The sequence below is a fragment of the Notolepis coatsorum genome (assembly GCF_963971535.1).
Source record: "Notolepis coatsorum genome assembly, chromosome: 18".
NCBI lineage: Eukaryota > Metazoa > Chordata > Actinopteri > Aulopiformes > Paralepididae > Notolepis > Notolepis coatsorum.
The window spans coordinates 9,775,455-9,795,904 of NC_140182.1; the positions used below are offsets into that span (position 1 = coordinate 9,775,455).

Here is a 20,450-nt window from a genome sequence, read left to right on the forward strand (position 1 = left end):
GCAAGGAGCAATCAGGCTCTGAATGCACAGTACCACTTCTCTGTCTCACTCTGTCTCTCTCTATCTCTGTCTCTCTCTCTGTCTCTCTCTCTGTCTGTCTCTCTCTGTCTCTCTCTCTGTCAGTCTGTCCATCTCTCTCTCTGTCTCTCTCTCTGTCTGTCCGTCTGTCTGTCTGTCTCTCTCTCTCTCTCTCTCTCTGTCTCACTATATGTCTCTCTGTCAGTCTGTCCATCTCTCTCTGTCTCGCTCTCTCTCTATCTCTCTCCATCTCTGTCTCGCTATATGTCTCTGTCAGTCTGTCCATCTCTCTCTCTGTCTGTCTGTCTGTCTGTCTGTCTGTCTGTCTGTCTGTCTGTCTGTCTGTCTCTCTCTCTCTCTCTCTCTCTCTCTCTCTCTCTCTCTCTCTCTCTCTCTCTCTCTCTCTCTATGTTCAGCAGATGGTAAGATCAGAACTGAAACACAGTAAAGAGGATGTTGAGATAATGAGTCATAGAGGCAGAGAGCAGAAGGGGAGTGGTGGACTTTGGAAGAGGTGTGTGTGCGTGCTCATCTGTGTTAGTGTGCGTGCGTGCTCATCTGTGTGTGTGTGTGTGTGTGCGTGCTCATCTGTGTGAGTGTGTGTGCGTGCTCATCTGTGTGAGTGTGTGCATGCTCATCTGTGTGTGAGTGTGAGTGTGTGTGTGTGTCTGTGTGTGTGTGTCAGGGGTCGTGCTAGGATTTTAAATAGGGATGCACCGAATGGGAAATTCTTGGCCGAAACCGATACCGAAAATAGAAAACAGTTGGCCGAAAACCGAAAGGCCGAAAATGATTCATAGAATAGATTTTTTTTTTACCAATGTTGTGGAACATTATGATTATGGAAAAATATATGATTATGGCAAAACTTAACTTAAATAATAAATAATCACTATAATGGGTCCATAAAACATTTATTCAGCACTTCTGAATGCATACAGTACATTAATTCCATCTTTTCTCTGGCTGCGCAGCGGACATCTGTGCTCTACTGAGCGCACCTTTCTAGTCCCCAGCTGAATGTGCTTGCTTGACTCGGCACAGTAGACGGGCGACAGACAGACAGCGTCAATGTGAGAAACACAATCCCCCCCCCCTCTCGCTCTGAATAATATGCATATTAGATCACTCAGTGATTAACCGCAACGGGCATATAGTAAATAAGGATATAAAAGCATGTTAAAGACGCATTTATTGGAGGCGTTGCGCGCAGAGTTTACATAGAAACAGCGCGACTCCCGACAGCGCGACATCATCACAACAACACGCGTTAGGTTACAGGTTGTTTCTGTTTCGGTGACATATTTTCGGTGAAAAAACTCTTTCGGCCGAAAGTTTTCGGTGCACCGAAAATTCCGGTGCATCCCTAATTTTAAACTGCTGGCCAGAATGTCCGGAATGATGACAGTTTGTCAGACATATGATAAAAAAAAAAACTGCCATATCTATTTTCAATGCATGAACGACAGGCAGGTGCATTTAATGATGTAGCCTAACAACATATGTTACAGCGTAGTATTATATTTTGGACTGAAAACGATTTGAAAATAAAGGAATAATATACAAATTAAATGGGCCCATTAGCCTACAGCTGATGGATTAGGCTACATACAAACGTGGTGTGTGTGACTGCGTGCGTAATGTTTTATCAACTAAAGAAGCCATCTTGATTTTTGCATCATTAGTTTATTATAACTAACTCATTGCTCTTCAGAATAATGACTTTAACATTTCATTACGACAAGTGACAATTGGACCTAACGTTAACAATGTTATGGTGGCGTCTAGGTTTGAACCCAAGAGCAGAACACTTATTTTGCATTTATTTTAAATGTTTTGGACTTTATGGTGTTCTTGTTTTGCTCTTGACTTATTGTGATGTTTCTTCTTGACTTGTTTAAAGACGACGTGTCCGGCCCCATGGGGACATTAACGTGTGTTGTCGGGCCTTACAAATACATTTGATTTAATTTGATTTAGAACACAAGGTACAGGAGAATGAGGCGGTTTAGGGTGTTTAATAGGTACCAGGCTTGACAAGGTTGGAAATACTGAATGTACAACAAGGGGGTTAGGAAGGTCACTCCATGTGACACTAGGCAGTGTCCAGGCTGGAGACGTCCACGGGTGGAGAGTAGTCCGGGGGGGTGTGATCCTACACACAGAGAGGACACAGTTAGAACAGGGCAGGTTCAATGACAGAGGAAGCAAGCATACAGGTTTAGAGTCCTAGTACCATGGTAGGTGAAGCAACCCTCGGACAGGGAGTGGCAGGGGCGCTGGCCTCATATCCAGGCTCGGTGATGATCTGATGAGTCTCAGGTGTGTAGGTTGACCCAGGTAGACAGTGTGGGAATGAAGAGACAGGAAGCTGCCCATATAAGGGCGTGGAGGCCTGCTGCCAGACAGGAGCGAGAGAGAGAGGCCCTGGCTGTGGTTGTAACAAGCGAACAACGCTTCAGGGAAATCAGACCAGAACAGTGTAGGCTATTGAAGAATAATTTTTTTTGATTATATCTAATTATAATGCAGATTAGGCATAACAAAAAATATTGTTTGTTTCCTGTTGGTTGTCAGTTAAGGCCATGGGTAGGTAGGGAATTTATTTAATTTTGTATTTTATTCTTTCCCACAGTGACTATGGATAGGGAATTTCTTTATTTAATTAAAATGTTCACAACAACATGGATGCATGTACTCTGCCAGCATGTTTAATATCCATAATACTAAAGGTTTGACTAAGATTTCTATGAAACTTTATTCAAAAAAAAAATCAAAAAAATTATTATTATAATTTTTTTAAACTCATAAAATATATTGGGTTGCACCTAAATCGGCAGGGTCGGTCGGCAACCGGAAACAAACCATTCATTTTTTTAGGCCTTATAGCGGCTTCTGAGTGAGGTTTTGATCCGGTTTCGGAGCGAGAATCCCCGCTCTGCTGGCACACTTGAAAACGGGAACGACACAGGAGGCCACCTTCGCCCAGTCGGGATAAATGTCCGGAAATTCAAGGATCAAAACTTCACAGGCTGTTTGAAATCTTAACCCTCCGTAGCCCCTGGCAGAGAGCTGTCATCATTGGAATAGAGTCGCGTTTTTTGCGTTTGTGCTATTGATCACTGCAGGGTCGCCCTTGAAATGATCTGTGATGCGCTCCACGGCAGGTGCCGCATATTCCCACACGCTATAGTCTAGTCTAGACCCCACGTCATAGGCTATGTCACTGCAAGCTCCGCTGAGGGCTGAGGGACAGACGATATGAAACCGCGGATTATATAGATTATAAAATTGAGGATGTAATATATTATTGAGCTGCATCGAGATGCATTGTAGAATCGAATCGAATCGTGGACAGCTGAATCGTAATCTAATTGTGAGGTCAGTGAAGATTCACAGCTCGTGTGTGTGTGTGTGTGTGTGTGTGTGTGTGTGTGTGTGTGTGTGTGTGTGTGTGTGTGTGTGTGTGTGTGTGTGAGTGTGCACATCACATCTGTCTGGGTTTGTGTGCTCATCTGTGTTTGTGTGCTCATCTGTGTTTGTGTGCGAGTGTGCTCGTCTTATATATATACTTTCTGTCTGCGTGTGAGTAGTACAGGATGTGTGGCTCATACGATACCAAGCAATCAATACCATCTACCTCTGGTAGAGCAACCTTGTGACCTTACAGTGACCCTGTGACCTCCACTCTGACCCAGGGTCTGTCCACTCTGACCCATTCTGTTCATTGATGGACGGATCAATATAGCACATTGATCACATATTGCGCTAACATACTGCTGCTGGTCTGGACTGGTCCTCTGAGCTCCTCTCCAGTCAAACATATTGCTGCTTGTCTGGACTGGTCCTCTGAGCTCCTCTCCAGTCAAACATATTGCTGCTGGTCTGGACTGGTCCTCTGAGCTCCTCTCCAGTCAAACATACTGCTGCTGGTCTGGACTGGTCCTCTGAGCTCCTCTCCAGTCAAACACACTGCTGCTGGTCTGGACTGGTCCTCTGAGCTCCTCTCCAGTCAAACACACTGTTGCTGGTCTGGACTGGTCCTCTGAGCTCCTCTCCAGTCAAACATACTGCTGCTGGTCTGGACTGGTCCTCTGAGCTCCTCTCCAGTCTATCTGTTGCTGGTCTGGACTGGTCCTCTGAGCTCCTCCCGTCGAGCTGCTGGTCTGGACTGGTCCTCTGAGCTCCTCTCCTGTCTATCTGCTGCTGGTCTGGACTCGTCCTCTGAGCTCCTCTCCTGTCTATCTGTTGCTGGTCTGGACTGGTCCTCTGAGCTCCTCTCCAGTCGAGCTGCTGGTCTGGACTGGTCCTCTGAGCTCCTCTCCTGTCTATCTGTTGCTGGTCTGGACTGGTCCTCTGAGCTCCTCTCCTCATCATCTCTAGAGCTTCTCTCCATCACGTGAAGTTAAAACTAAGTGAAAGTGAAACCTAAAAATAGCTTCTGTCCATGCAGACACGTTCAGTTTATAATGTTGTCTGACTTACACGCTTGATAACACGTTTAGTATTTCACAAATTAGCATTTTCTATTTGAATGTGGGCACTGATATGATATTTTCATGCGAAAATGAACTAAATGGGTTTTATTTCTATTAAAAAGATATATATATTTTTTTAAACACACCAGTATCGCTTGGCTAGGAAGCCCGGAAAACACAGTCCACATGCTGAGATAAATTCTCCAAAATATAGCCTTTCCGGTGATGAGCTATCAAACCAAAAAAAAAAGTATAGTGGTGGTTGAGTAATGCGTGGGAGAGCTGCACAGAAAAGCTCTCGTCTAGGAATGAACGTTTACGTAACACTGACGACTCTGGTTGTGTTTAGGACACGTAGGCGAGTCGGTCGTCTACCTCCTCGTGGGCTGGTCGCTCTGACCCGTGTGCTCTGAGATCAATGAAGCTGTATGGATCTGACCCGGGAGCAGAGGCCCGGGAGCTACCAGCCGTGTTCTGTCACCTCTGATTACTGATCGACTGCTCTCCTGCCATCTGACCAGAGCTTAACGATCCACTCCCTCTGCTACACAACCACACAATACAGTGAACACACCCCCTCTCCTACACAACCACACAATACAGTGAACACACTCCCTCTACTACACAACCACACAATACAGTCTGAACACACTCCCTCTGCTACACAACCACACAATACAGTGAACACACTCCCTCTACTACACAACCACACAATACAGTCTGAACACACTCCCTCTGCTACACAACCACACAATACAGTGAACACACCCCCTCTACTACACAAACACACAATACAGTGAACACACTCCCCCTCTACTACACAACCACACAATACAGTGAACACACTCCCTCTGCTACACAACCACACCATACAGTCTGAACACACTCCCTCTGCTACACAACCACACAATACAGTCTGAACACACTCCCTCTACTACACAACCACACAATACAGTCTGAACACACTCCCTCTGCTACACAACCACACAATACAGTCTGAACACACTCCCTCTGCTACACAACCACACAATACAGTGAACACACTCCCTCTGCTACACAACCACACAATACAGTGAACACACTCCCTCTCCTACACAACCACACAATACAGTGAACACACTCCCTCTGCTACACAACCACACAATACAGTGAACACACTCCCTCTGCTACACAACCACACAATACAGTGAACACACCCCCTCTGCTACACAACCACACAATACAGTGAACACACTCCCTCTGCTACACAACCACACAATACAGTGAACACACTCCCTCTGCTACACAACCACACAATACAGTCTGAACACACTCCCTCTACTACACAACCACACAATACAGTGAACACACCCCCTCTGCTACACAACCACACAATACAGTGAACACACACCCTCTGCTACACAACCACACAATACAGTGAACACACTCCCTCTCCTACACAACCACACAATACAGTGAACACACACTCCCTCTGCTACACAACCACACAATACAGTGAACACACTCCCTCTACTACACAACCACACAATACAGTCTGAACACACCCCCTCTGCTACACAACCACACAATACAGTGAACACACTCCCTCTGCTACACAACCACACAATACAGTGAACACACTCCCTCTGCTACACAACCACACAATACAGTGAACACACTCCCTCTGCTACACAACCACACAATACAGTGAACACACTCCCTCTACTACACAACCACACAATACAGTGAACACACTCCCTCTACTACACAACCACACAATACAGTCTGAACACACTCCCTCTACTACACAACCACACAATACAGTGAACACACCCCCTCTGCTACACAACCACACAATACAGTGAACACACTCCCTCTGCTACACAACCACACAATACAGTCTGAACACACTCCCTCTGCTACACAACCACACAATACAGTCTGAACACACTCCCTCTACTACACAACCACACAATACAGTGAACACACACTCCCTCTACTACACAACCACACAATACAGTGAACACACACTCCCTCTACTACACAACCACACAATACAGTGAACACACACTCCCTCTACTACACAACCACACAATACAGTGAACAATGAACACACACTCCCTCTACTACACAACCACACAATACAGTGAACACACACTCCCTCTACTACACAACCACACAATACAGTGAACACACACTCCCTCTACTACACAACCACACAATACAGTGAACACACACTCCCTCTCCTACACAACCACACAATACAGTCTGAACACACTTCCTCTGCTACACAACCACACAATACAGTCTGAACACACTCCCTCTGCTACACAACCACACAATACAGTGAACACACTCCCTCTCCTACACAACCACACAATACAGTCTGAACACACTCCCTCTACTACACAACCACACAATACAGTCTGTCGTCTGAACACACTGGGATGCTATTAATAGCATCAGCAGCACCTCTGTCAGAGAGAGAGAGAGAGAGGGAGAGAAGGGAGGAAGAGAGAGAGACAGGAGAGAGAGAAGGGAGGTAGAGATAGAGACGGGAGAGAAAGAAGGGAGATAGAGAATGGAGGAAGAGAGAGAGAAGGGAGGAAGAGAGAGAGAAGGGAGGAAGAGAGATAGGGGGAGAGAGAGAAAGTGGTAGAGAGAGAGAGGGGGAGAAAGGGGAGGTCGAGATAGAGAGAATTGAGGAAGAGAGAGAGAAGGGAGGTAGAGAGAGAGAGAAGGGATGTAGATAGAGAGGGGGGAGGTAGAGAGAAGGCAGAGCGAGAGAGAAAATGGAGGGAGGGAGAGAGGGGGGAGGGAGAGAGAGAGAGAGGAAACCTCATGATGTCTCGGAGGATCAAAGGAGAAAAACATCTCTCAGAACCACTCATTAATAACAGACAGACTAACGAGCCGGCTGTGTGTGTGTGTGTGTGTGTGTGTGTGTGTGTGTGTGTGTGTGTGTGTGTGTGTGTGTGTGTGTGTGTGTGTGTGTGTGTGTGTGTGTGTGTGTGTGTGTGTGTGTGTGTGTGTGTGTGTGTGTGTGTGTGTGTGTGTGTGTGTGTGTGTGTGTGTGTGTGTGTGTGTGTGTGTGTGTGTGTGTGTGTGTGTGTGTGTGTGTGTGTGCGCTCTCTCCTCACAGCTGTCCTGATGACCTTTGTATTGTGAGCAGTAAGAACTGATCTCAGCAGCCTGCTCCCTGTCGACACGTCCTTCACATTTGCTTTGTTTGTGCGGGAGGCTGGCTGTACATGTGAAGAAAGGTCAAGGTGCTGGTGGTGATTCTTGCCTCTGCAGAGAGAGAAGAGAAGGAGAGAGAGGGGGGAGGGAGATAAGGAGAGAGAGGGGAGGGGGGAGAGAGAAGGGATGGAGGGAGAGAGAAGGGATGTAGGGAGAGAGAGAAGGAGCGAACGAGAGAGAAAGGGGGAGAGAGAGAGAAGGAGCCATAATTTAAGATAATAGTTTAAGCCTTCGCAAATTTCCCAGACCTCCCATTGACTTCCTTATTGGCACGGTAGTAGCCCTAATATGGTCAAAGCGGCGTGGCACGGAATGTGTTAATTAATACCCTAGTTACAGTACAGCAACCAAATTAAACTGTATCAAGTCGACTGACAATGTGAATAGTATGGAAAAAAATTAAGGATTTTTTCAAGTAATTCTTTTCTCCTGCTGTGACCTGTTTTGACCGGCACCTCAATAAAAGAATCGGAATCGAGAATCGTTTAGAACAGGAATCGAAATGTAGAATCGGAATCGTTCAAATCCAAACGATGCCCAACACACTCCGCATAGCCTGGTGGTGGTGCTGGCAGACAGGGGGGTGGAGGGTGGGGGTGTTTCTGTGAGGGTGGAGGAGGAGGACTCACATACACTGGCCCTATGTTCCTCCTGGACGACCCATCCCTGCCACATACAGGCCCATTGTGCAGACGGACCGACATGTTCTCATACAGTGGCTTTGTGTCCGTCTAGGGAAGGAGAGAGAGGGGGGAGAGAGAGGCGGGGAGGGGGGAGAGAGGAGAGAGGGGGGGAGAGAGAGAAGGGGAGGGAGGGAGGGAGAGAGGAGAGAGGGGGGAGAGAGAAGGAGAGAGAGAGGGAAGGAGTTACTCATTTTACTCTGTATTGTATATTGTATATATGTATATTGACTGAACATTCCTTTACTTACTTTTTTACCTACTTCTTAATAACTTTTGTACTTACTTTTTTTTACTGTATGAAGCACACTCTCAGGGGCTCGTACAGAAACAAGCATTTCATCATGAAGTATTCTGTATTTTGTTGTGACAAATAATAAACAAACTTGAAACTTAACTCATTAACGTTATCTAATGGTTTCAGTAGCTTTTGTAATAATGACCTTTTTTTCTCTCCTCCTCTCCCTCCTCCCTCTGTTCCTGCTCCTCCTCCCTCTGTTCCTGCTCCTCCTTTCCCTCCTCCTCCCTCCTCTCCCTCTCCCTTGTCATCCCTCTGTCCCTCCTCCGCCTCCTCCCTCTGTTCCTGCTCCTCCTTTCCCTCCTCCTTTCCCTCCTCCCTCCTCTCCCTTGTCATCCCTCTGTCCCTCCTCCTCCTCCCTCTGTTCCTGCTCCTCCTCCTTTCCCTCCTCCTCCTCCTCCCTCCTCTCCCTTGTCATCCCTCTGTCCCTCCTCCTCCTCCCTCTGTTCCTGCTCCTCCTCCTTTCCCTCCTCCTCCTCCCTCCTCTCCCTTGTCATCCCTCTGTCCCTCCTCCGCCTCCTCCCTCTGTTCCTGCTCCTCCTCCTTTCCCTCATTTCCCTCCTCCTCCCTCCTCTCCCTTGTCATCCCTCTGTCCCTCCTCCTCCACCTCCTTTCCATCCTCCTCCTCCCTCTGTTCCTTCTCCTCCTCCTCCTCCTCCCTCTCTCCCTCCAGAGGACGTGCAGGTTGCCAGGATGAAGGAGGAGAATCTATTTCAGCGGAGGTTCTCTCTGTGCCCCAATGCCACCTCCCCGCCCAAGATTGACCCCCGCAGCCTCACCCGGAACCTGTCGTACGGAGGAGAGGGCGACCTGTACCACCTGAGCTCAGGTAAGCTGTCGTACGACGGAGGAAAGGGCGACCTGTTCCACCTCAGCTCAGGAGGTCAATAAGTAGTTTATTTGAGCTGATCTGTGAGCTCATTTTATATTATATATATATAATGTATTTTAAAAATATGTATGTATTTTATGATTCAAGCTGTCAGACCTGCCACCGTCATGTCCTGCCTATTCATGTTGTCTTTTAAACGAGGTCCACAATGGAAATACATTTTTGAAACGTTATTATTTGTGTCAACCTGGATGATTGTATAATCTATGCATGACTGTTGGTTGGCTGTGCATTTGTTATTGATATTGTTGAAATAAAGTAGACTAAACAGAACACTGGGACGACAACAGATTGAAGGGGACGAGGATGAGATATGGTTCTTATGACCGTTTCCCCTCAGGGACGCGTGGTTGTGATTGGAGGATAGAGAAAAGAGGGCGGGGTTTGAGATGGGTTTGTGACCTCTCTTGTGTGTTCTGTCCCCCCCCCCCCCCCCCAGGCAGTGAGACGGACAGGAACGGTCTCTCCCTGCTGAGTGATGAACTCAGCCCCGCCCAATCACCAAGCAACACGGTAAGAACACAGGTGCTGATTGGATCGCTCCGTTAAAACGCCCCCCCCCTCCCCACACTCAAAAACACATTTCTCTACATTTAACTCTGCGTGGAAGCATGACCTTGACTGTACAGATTGTTATTACAGACTTGTCAGTAACAATATGCCCCTGTTACAGTGATAGGGACACCGTACAGCTGTGAGTGACGTCCTTCGGACGAGACGCTAAACCGAGGTCCTGACTGAATTCGGTTGTTAACTCATTCCCCGCCAACAGCGAGTTTACTCGTTATTGGAGCCGACGCTTGAACGCCAACAACGAGTATCCTCGTTATTTGATAGTTTTTCCTTTTTTTTCGATTCTTTTTTCATTATTCATTGGTGTTATATGGTTCCCATGGTCATATGGTTACCTTGGTGTTACCATAGGGAATGAGTCTGAGATCGCCAAAGTGCAATACCGGCCGCATCCAGCTAGACCGCGGTATCGAGCACCCTTTGAAACCTTGTATCTTGGCCTGTTGCAATGGTCAAATGTCACCGGGCTCACTTTTCTTTGTCCGGCGAATGGAGCGGTTATAACGGTCGGATTGAGAAGCGCCAAATGCTCCCGATGCATGATGTGTGGTGGATTATGTTGGCGACACAATCGACACCAATACTGGGACTCGCGATCAGATAATTGTAATATTCTTTTAGGGGTACATCCTAGTGAAGGTAAGGTAAGGGCTATATGATATCAATCCTGCGTTGATCCAACCATGCCTTCACCTCGATCGCAACGTAACGTTACTCCACAACGTATGCCGTTGGTGACGATCAAAGCATCAAAGAACTACCCCCCCCCCCCTTTCATGCATTCATGATGAAACATAATACCTATGATATAGATTTGATTTGGGAATAGTAGCGTGTACAGGCAAGAAACGGCAACGTTTATAGTAGAATTGACGTATAAGGCTATTATTCAGCCTTTCGGGAATTACCCCAGACCACGCTATAACTATACTTATATTCACCACGGTATAACACGGGAACGTATGGATGAAAAAATTTATTCTTTTTCACATATTGAACGATAGATAGGTGATGTCAAATGGGCCATAGTATTGTATTCATAGCTATAATATAGAATATAGTTATAGCTCTACAAACAAGGTGACGCACTCCTATCTTTTAAAGCGTGGCAGTGCCACCGTCTAATCCCCGGTGGTCAATGAGTTAAAGAACCCAGGACGCCTATCGTAAAGAGTATGGGGTTGCCCGACGTTCCTGGCCAAATTCCCAATCAGGTCTCTGACATCAAGGCCACCTAATCATCCCTTCCCCTTAATTGGCTGATATAAATCCCTGTCTCCTGAGCCGTTCAGCCATTGTGTAGTGTGATGTGTGCCGGGTGCCAGTGTATGGTAGCCATTGAGCCTGCGTAGCCCAAGATTTGGTGCTACCAGTGGTGGTGAAGGAAGGAGGCCATTTCCACCCTACATTGTAAAGCATTTTGAGTGTCTAGAAAAGCGCTATATAAATGCAAGTAATTATTATTATTAGGGCTGTCAGTTTATCGCATTAATTAATTACACAGCAAATTATCGTGTTATGAAAATTAACTCAAAATTAATTACAAAAAAAAACATTTTTTTTTTTTTTAATAACATTTTCTTTTATCTCATTCATTCCATAAGAACGTAGAATACACATTTACAGACTTTTTTTTTATATGGTACATTTGCATGTTCTTGGTATCTGATTCTAGGGACATCTATGGATCTCAGGGAATGTATTCCCAGTGTCAGAAATACTGTCTGTTACTAGGCTTGAGTAAATTGTAATGAACCAAATGAGAATATCAATAACTTTTTTTTTTCTTTGACTGTGAATAACACTATGCTCAAATTGACCAGACCTGAAAAATTAAGCAAATTAATAGATGGAAGATGATTAAACAGAAGGTTTTGTAGATACAGTACTGAATTCTGCCATCCGGACACATGCAATTTGAAATATGATTATAGAATATAGAATATCAGGCATAAAATGGTTATGCGATTAAAATGCGATTAATTAGATTAATTAATTACAAATCCTGTAATTAATTAGATTGGTTTTTTTAATTGCCTGACAGCACTAATTATTATTATTATTAACTCTTGGAGGCATGACTGACTATACAGATTGTTATTAACTCATGGAGACATGACTTTGACTATACAGATTGTTATTAACTCCTCTTGGAGGCATGGCTTTGACTGTACAGATTGTTATTAACTCATGGAGACATGACTTTGACTATACAGATTGTTATTAACTCATGGAGACATGACTTTGACTATACAGATTGTTATTAACTCCTCTTGGAGGCATGACTTTGACTGTACAGATTGTTATTAACTCATGGAGACATGACTTTGACTATACAGATTGTTATTAACTCATGGAGACATGACTGACTGTACAGATTGTTATTAACTCTTGGAGGCATGACTGACTATACAGATTGTTATTAACTCTTGGAGACATGACTTTGACTATACAGATTATTAACTCATGGAGACATGACTTTGACTATACAGGTTGTTATTAACTCTTGGAGACATGACTTTGACTACAGATTGTTATTAACTCATGGAGACATGACTTTGACTACAGATTGTTATTAACTCATGGAGGCATGACTTTGACTACAGATTATTAACTCATGGAGACATGACTTTGACTGTACAGATTATTAACTCATGGAGACATGACTTTGACTGTACAGATTGTTATTAACTCATGGAGACATGACTTTGACTATACAGATTGTTATTAACTCATGGAGACATGACTTTGACTACAGATTGTTATTAACTCATGGAGACATGACTTTGACTATACAGATTGTTATTAACTCATGGAGGTGTGACTGACTATACATATTGTTATTTGTGCAGAACTTCACCAGGTCTCCCTTTTCACATTCCTCTCCTACTGGAGGACGAGGGAGAAGACGTCTAATCTGCAGAATGACATAATTACACAGTCAGGTCCATAAACATTTGGACATCAACACAACGTTGATAATCTTGTCTCTGTACACCACCACCATAATGGACTTGAAACGAAACAAATCAATGTGTGCTTTAAGTGCAGGCGTTCAGCTTTACTCTGAGGGAATCTCACCGTTATTCCTGAATACTTTTTAGCAAGGACTTTTGAGACGAGGCCTGTCTCAGCGGAAAATAATCATGAAAATGCTCTCGGCACCCTCGCCCCAGCCAGACCTCCGAGGGAGGGCACCAGTGTCACTTGGTGTGGGGTCATGGCTCATATTCTGAACCTGTCACTAAAAGCAGGGGAAGATGTCTGATGGAAATGGCTGGAGTCCCCCCCCCCCGTTTAAACAGGTCAGATGTAGAAAAACGAGAGGCCAGTGTGGATACAAGATACAAGAGTTTTATTGTCACGGCATACAGGTATACAGTGAAATGCGGGGGGTCTTGCCCGCAATGATGTGCATAATACAATAGTAATAATATATAATAAGAATCCAACCAATAGAGCGACATTGTGCAATAAACAAGTAAACAAGTAGGGCATATCGATATCTGTACATGAGTTATTTACAGAGCATGGTAGGACATGCTAGATACTGTGGTTAGCTACGGATGAGGCACTGGGTCTTTATGTACACTGCTATACAATGCTATATTATACAATCTCAAGCTCTACTATACTATTCTTAAAGTGACCTTTCCTTCTGTAAAGTGTGGATCCTACCAACCACAGGACAGAGGGACAGATACAGGCATGTGTTGTTACAGGATTGTAATTGCAGTCAGACATAATGGTTGTGATTTGTATATTTTGAACGTACTTGGATCTGTTGCTGCTGTCAGCAGGGACCATGGCTTTTACACACGTTGTTCCTTGGACTTTATGTCTGCTATATCCACGGATGAAATCAGTCAATCAATCTTAGTTATGACAAGATTGCGTAAGCTAAGATGTGATTCTAGTGTTTACGCTAGTGTTGCCGCGGTGATGTGAAATTTCCCATGATTAATAAACTCATGACATATACTGCTGCTGGTCTGGACTGGTCCTCTGAGCTCCTCTCCAGTCAAACATACTGTTGCTGGTCTGGACTGGTCCTCTGAGCTCCTCTCCAGTCAAACATACTGTTGCTGGTCTGGACTGGTCCTCTGAGCTCCTCTCCAGTCAAACACACTGCTGCTGGTCTGGACTGGTCCTCTGAGCTCCTCTCCAGTCAAACACACTGCTGCTGGTCTGGACTGGTCCTCTGAGCTCCTCTCCAGTCAAACATACTGCTGCTGGTCTGGACTGGTCCTCTGAGCTCCTCGCCAGTCAAACACACTGCTGCTGGTCTGGACTGGTCCTCTGAGCTCCTCTCCAGTCAAACATACTGTTGCTGGTCTGGACTGGTCCTCTGAGCTCCTCTCCAGTCAAACATACTGCTGCTGGTCTGGACTGGTCCTCTGAGCTCCTCTCCAGTCAAACATACTGCTGCTGGTCTGGACTGGTCCTCTGAGCTCCTCCAGTCAAACATACTGTTGCTGGTCTGGACTGGTCCTCTGAGCTCCTCTCCAGTCAAACATACTGCTGCTGGTCTGGACTGGTCCTCTGAGCTCCTCTCCTGTCAAACATACTGCTGCTGGTCTGGACTGGTCCTCTGAGCTCCTCTCCTGTCAAACATACTGCTGCTGGTCTGGACTGGTCCTCTGAGGAGGACACAGGCTAGCTGCTCTGTTATCACTGTCAGGACACAGGCTAGCTGCTCTGTTATCACTGTGAGGAGGACACAGGCTAGCTGCTCTGTCATCACTGTGAGGACACAGGCTAGCTGCTCTGTTATCACTGTGAGGACACAGGCTAGCTGCTCTGTTATCACTGTGAGGAGGACACAGGCGAGCTGCTCTGTCATCACTGTGAGGAGGACACAGGCTAGCTGCTCTGTTATCACTGTGAGGAGGACACAGGCGAGCTGCTCTGTCATCACTGTGAGGAGGACACAGGCTAGCTGCTCTGTTATCACTGTGAGGAGGACACAGGCTAGCTGCTCTGTTATCACTGTGAGGAGGACACAGGCTAGCTGCTCTGTCATCACTGTGAGGAGGACACAGGCTAGCTGCTCTGTCATCACTGTGAGGAGGACACAGGCTAGCTGCTCTGTTATCACTGTGAGGAGGACACAGGCTAGCTGCTCTGTTATCACTGTGAGGAGGACACAGGCTAGCTGCTCTGTTATCACTGTGAGGACACAGGCTAGCTGCTCTGTTATCACTGTGAGGAGGACACAGGCTAGCTGCTCTGTTATCACTGTGAGGAGGACACAGGCTAGCTGCTCTGTTATCACTGTGAGGAGGACACCAGGCTAGCTGCTCTGTTATCACTGTGAGGACACAGGCTAGCTGCTCTGTTATCACTGTCAGGACACAGGCTAGCTGCTCTGTTATCACTGTGAGGAGGACACAGGCTAGCTGCTCTGTTATCACTGTGAGGAGGACACAGGCTAGCTGCTCTGTCATCACTGTGAGGAGGACACAGGCTAGCTGCTCTGTTATCACTGTGAGGAGGACACAGGCTAGCTGCTCTGTTATCACTGTGAGGAGGACACAGGCTAGCTGCTCTGTTATCACTGTGAGGAGGACACAGGCTAGCTGCTCTGTTATCACTGTGAGGAGGACACAGGCTAGCTGCTCTGTTATCACTGTGAGGAGGACACAGGCTAGCTGCTCTGTTATCACTGAGGACACAGGCTAGCTGCTCTGTCATCACTGTGAGGAGGACACAGGCTAGCTGCTCTGTTATCACTGAGGACACAGGCTAGCTGCTCTGTTATCACCGTGAGGAGGACACAGGCTAGCTGCTCTGTTATCACTGAGGACACAGGCTAGCTGCTCTGTTATCACTGTGAGGAGGACACAGGCTAGCTGCTCTGTCATCACTGTGAGGAGGACACAGGCTAGCTGCTCTGTTATCACTGTGAGGAGGACACAGGCTAGCTGCTCTGTTATCACTGTGAGGAGGACACAGGCTAGCTGCTCTGTTATCACTGTGAGGAGGACACAGGCTAGCTGCTCTGTTATCACTGTGAGGACACAGGCTAGCTGCTCTGTTATCACTGTGAGGACACAGGCTAGCTGCTCTGTTATCACTGTGAGGAGGACACAGGCTAGCTGCTCTGTCATCACTGTGAGGAGGACACAGGCTAGCTGCTCTGTTATCACCGTGAGGAGGACACAGGCTAGCTGCTCTGTTATCACTGTGAGGAGGACACAGGCTAGCTGCTCTGTTATCACTGTCAGGACACAGGCTAGCTGCTCTGTCATCACTGTGAGGAGGACACAGGCTAGCTGCTCTGTCATCACTGTGAGGAGGACACAGGCTAGCTGCTCTGTTATCACTGTGAGGAGGACACAGGCTAGCTGCTCTGTTATCACTGTGAGGAGGACACAGGCTAGCTGCTCTGTCATCACTGTGAGGAGGACACAGGCTAGCTGCTCTGTTATCACTGTGAGGAGGACACAGGCTAGCTGCTCTGTTATCACTGTGAGGAGGACACAGGCGAGCTGCTCTGTTATCACTGTGAGGACGACACAGGCTAGCTGCTCTGTCATCACTGTGAGGAGGACACAGGCTAGCTGCTCTGTTATCACTGTGAGGACGACACAGGCTAGCTGCTCTGTTATCACTGTGAGGAGGACACAGGCTAGCTGCTCTGTTATCACTGTGAGGAGGACACAGGCTAGCTGCTCTGTCATCACTGTGAGGAGGACACAGGCTAGCTGCTCTGTTATCACTGTGAGGAGGACACAGGCTAGCTGCTCTGTTATCACTGTGAGGAGGACACAGGCTAGCTGCTCTGTTATCACTGTGAGGAGGACACAGTCTAGCTGCTCTGTTATCACTGTGAGGAGGACACAGGCTAGCTGCTCTGTTATCACTGTGAGGACACAGGCTAGCTGCTCTGTTATCACTGTGAGGAGGACACAGGCTAGCTGCTCTGTTATCACTGTGAGGAGGACACAGGCTAGCTGCTCTGTCATCACTGTGAGGAGGACACAGGCTAGCTGCTCTGTTATCACTGTGAGGACACAGGCTAGCTGCTCTGTTATCACCGTGAGGAGGACACAGGCTAGCTGCTCTGTTATCACTGTCAGGACACAGGCTAGCTGCTCTGTTATCACTGTGAGGAGGACACAGGCTAGCTGCTCTGTTATCACTGTGAGGAGGACACAGGCTAGCTGCTCTGTCATCACTGTGAGGAGGACACAGGCTAGCTGCTCTGTCATCACTGTGAGGAGGACACAGGCTAGCTGCTCTGTTATCACTGTGAGGAGGACACAGGCTAGCTGCTCTGTTATCACTGTGAGGAGGACACAGGCTAGCTGCTCTGTTATCACTGAGGACACAGGCTAGCTGCTCTGTTATCACTGTGAGGAGGACACAGGCTAGCTGCTCTGTTATCACTGTGAGGAGGACACAGGCTAGCTGCTCTGTTATCACTGTGAGGAGGACACCAGGCTAGCTGCTCTGTTATCACTGTGAGGACACAGGCTAGCTGCTCTGTTATCACTGTGAGGACACAGGCTAGCTGCTCTGTTATCACTGTGAGGACACAGGCTAGCTGCTCTGTTATCACTGTGAGGAGGACACATGCTAGCTGCTCTGTCATCACTGTGAGGAGGACACAGGCTAGCTGCTCTGTCATCACTATGAGGACACAGGCTAGCTGCTCTGTTATCACTGTGAGGAGGACACAGGCTAGCTGCTCTGTTATCACTGTGAGGAGGACACAGGCTAGCTGCTCTGTTAGGCCTAACAAAAATAATAGTTGGTTTCAGGTTGGTTGTCAGTTTGGCCATGGGTAGGTAGGGAATTTATTTTATTTTATTTTTTTATTTTATTCTTTCCCACGGCGACTGGATAGGGAATTTCTTTATTTAATTAAAATGTTCACAACAACATGGATGCATGTACTCTGCCAGCATGTTTAATATCCATAATACTAAATGTTTGACTAAGATTTCTATGAAACTTTATTCTTAAAAAAAAAAAAAAAAAAAAAAATCGGATTTTTTTTTTTTTTTTTTTTTTTTAATATATAATTTTTTTTAAAAACTCATAAAATATATTGGGTCGCACCTAAATCGGCAGGTCGGTCGGCAACCTGAAACCAACCATTATTTTTGTTAGGCCTTATCACTGTGAGGAGGACACATGCTAGCTGCTCTGTCATCACTGTGAGGAGGACACAGGCTAGCTGCTCTGTCATCACTGTGAGGAGGACACAGGCTAGCTGCTCTGTCATCACTGTGAGGAGGACACAGGCTAGCTGCTCTGTCATCACTGTGAGGACACAGGCTAGCTGCTCTGTTATCACTGTGAGGAGGACACAGGCTAGCTGCTCTGTTATCACTGTGAGGAGGACACAGGCTAGCTGCTCTGTTATCACTGTGAGGAGGACACAGGCTAGCTGCTCTGTCATCACTGTGAGGAGGACACAGGCTAGCTGCTCTGTCATCACTGTGAGGAGGACACAGGCTAGCTGCTCTGTTATCACTGTGAGGAGGACACAGGCTAGCTGCTCTGTCATCACTGTGACTGAGGACACAGGCTAGCTGCTCTGTCATCACTGTGACTGAGGACACAGTAAGGCTCTTCTCCACGTGTCAGGATGTGGGAGTCTCGCTGCCCCAGTGTGGGAAATAACAGGTATGTGAATCATACAGGGTTTGGCACGTAACACAGTAGGCGCTTGAGTGATTCATGATGTACCACACTGAAATCACAGGAACACTTAAAGGGATAGTTTGGATTTCTGGACATTAGGTCGGAGATTTAGTTTGTTGGAAGAAGCCGGAGATTTTTATTGATATTGAAATCACGATTATTAAAACACGATTATTAGTTGATTTATTAAGAACATCATATGACGACGACAGAATTAGTTTGACCTTTCTTCTTGACCAAAGACCCACCTTTCTGTCATCTTCTACGAGACGTTTCTAAATAACTGGAGAGACACGCTGTGGCCCCTCCCCCCCCTCAACACGATGCTGAATGGGGGGGGGGTGAAGGAAGGGTGCGCAGAATTTACAACACAAGACAAAAATGACACGCATGCTGCGGCACAATAACCGCTCTGTCTTGATTAACTTGTCTTCATGATCGTGGGAAGACAATGTTGTAATTTAAATGTAAACCGGATGAATCGCCCCGCCCTGGGCTGTTATATGTTATTTGAGTCATATTGGGTGTGTGGGTTTCTTGACTTTGACCCTTAACCTGACCTCTTGCCCCCCCCCCCCCCCCCAACACCCTCATCTTTTCATTCCATTCTCCTCCTCTCCCTCCCTCTCCCCTCCTCTCCCTCCCTCTCCCCTCCTCTCTCTCCCCTCCTCTCTCCCTCCTCTCCCTCTCTCCCTCCCTCCTCTCTCTCCCTCCCTCTCTCCCTCCCTCCCTCCCTCCTCTCCCTCCCTCCCTCCCTCCCTCCCTCCCTCTCTCCATCCCCTCCCTCTCTCTCCCTCCTCCCCTCCCCCCTCCTCTTCCTCCCTCTCTCCATCCCCTCCCTCTCCCCTCCCTCTCCCTCCATCTCTCCCCTCCCTCCCTCCCTCTCTCCATCCCCTCCCTCTCTCCCTCCCTCCCCCCTCCTCTCCCTCCCTCTCCCCCCTCCTCTCCCTCCCTCCAGTCTGAGTCCAAGATGTTCGATGGTGTTGAGAAGGATTGTCCCTCCTCCCCCACGGAGAAGCTGGCCAGGAAGGAGTCTCTGAAGGTACGTTCCTCCTGCCCGCAGCGTCACAAAAGGCTGGTGATGTGAGACAGTGGTGAGACACAGTGGTGAGACACGGTGGTGAGACGGTGGTGAGACAATGGTGAGACAGGGGTGAGACAGGGGTGAGACAGGGGTGAGACGTGCAGATGTTTTATTATTAGCTCTGACTCGGCCAGGACGTGTTGAGTCTGTGTCATCACTGTGGTTTATCTCTAGGCCTCCTCGCCTCAGTTACTAAAGTCACTTCTAGTATCGTCAGATGTCCCTGATATGTTCCAAATATTTTCCCTTCAAATGTACCAAAATCTAAATGTGATGTACTGTAAGGTTAGTGTACCTGCATGGAAATAGGTTTGACTCTACTCCCCCTAGTGGTGGCTAATGGCCTTGCTCTATAGGTGGGTATTCCAACCAGGCTGATGATGACTCATTTTGTGTGATATTTTCTTTTTTTAATTTTCTTTATTTATATGTACCAAAGGTCCAGAAGCAGAATTACAGACAGGAGAAGAAGCGGGCAGCCAGAGAGCTGTTTACTGCCCTGAAGGACCCCAGTGTCGTCATCATGGCCGACTGGCTGAAGGTACACTGAGTG

At 47.0% G+C, this 20,450-nt stretch overlaps 1 protein-coding gene across 1 annotated transcript in view; it reads left to right on the forward strand.

The window, feature by feature from the left end:
• The window catches only part of osbpl5 (oxysterol binding protein-like 5), a 182,823-nt gene that overhangs the window by 87,747 nt on the left and 74,626 nt on the right, over positions 1-20,450 (forward strand). Inside the window, exons 3-6 of the mRNA XM_084335562.1 lie at positions 9,367-9,522; positions 10,025-10,098; positions 19,772-19,855; positions 20,337-20,438. Of these exons, the coding sequence (XP_084191688.1) occupies positions 9,387-9,522; positions 10,025-10,098; positions 19,772-19,855; positions 20,337-20,438 (396 nt within the window). The 5' untranslated portion in view covers positions 9,367-9,386. The remainder of the gene's footprint in view (positions 1-9,366; positions 9,523-10,024; positions 10,099-19,771; positions 19,856-20,336; positions 20,439-20,450) is intronic.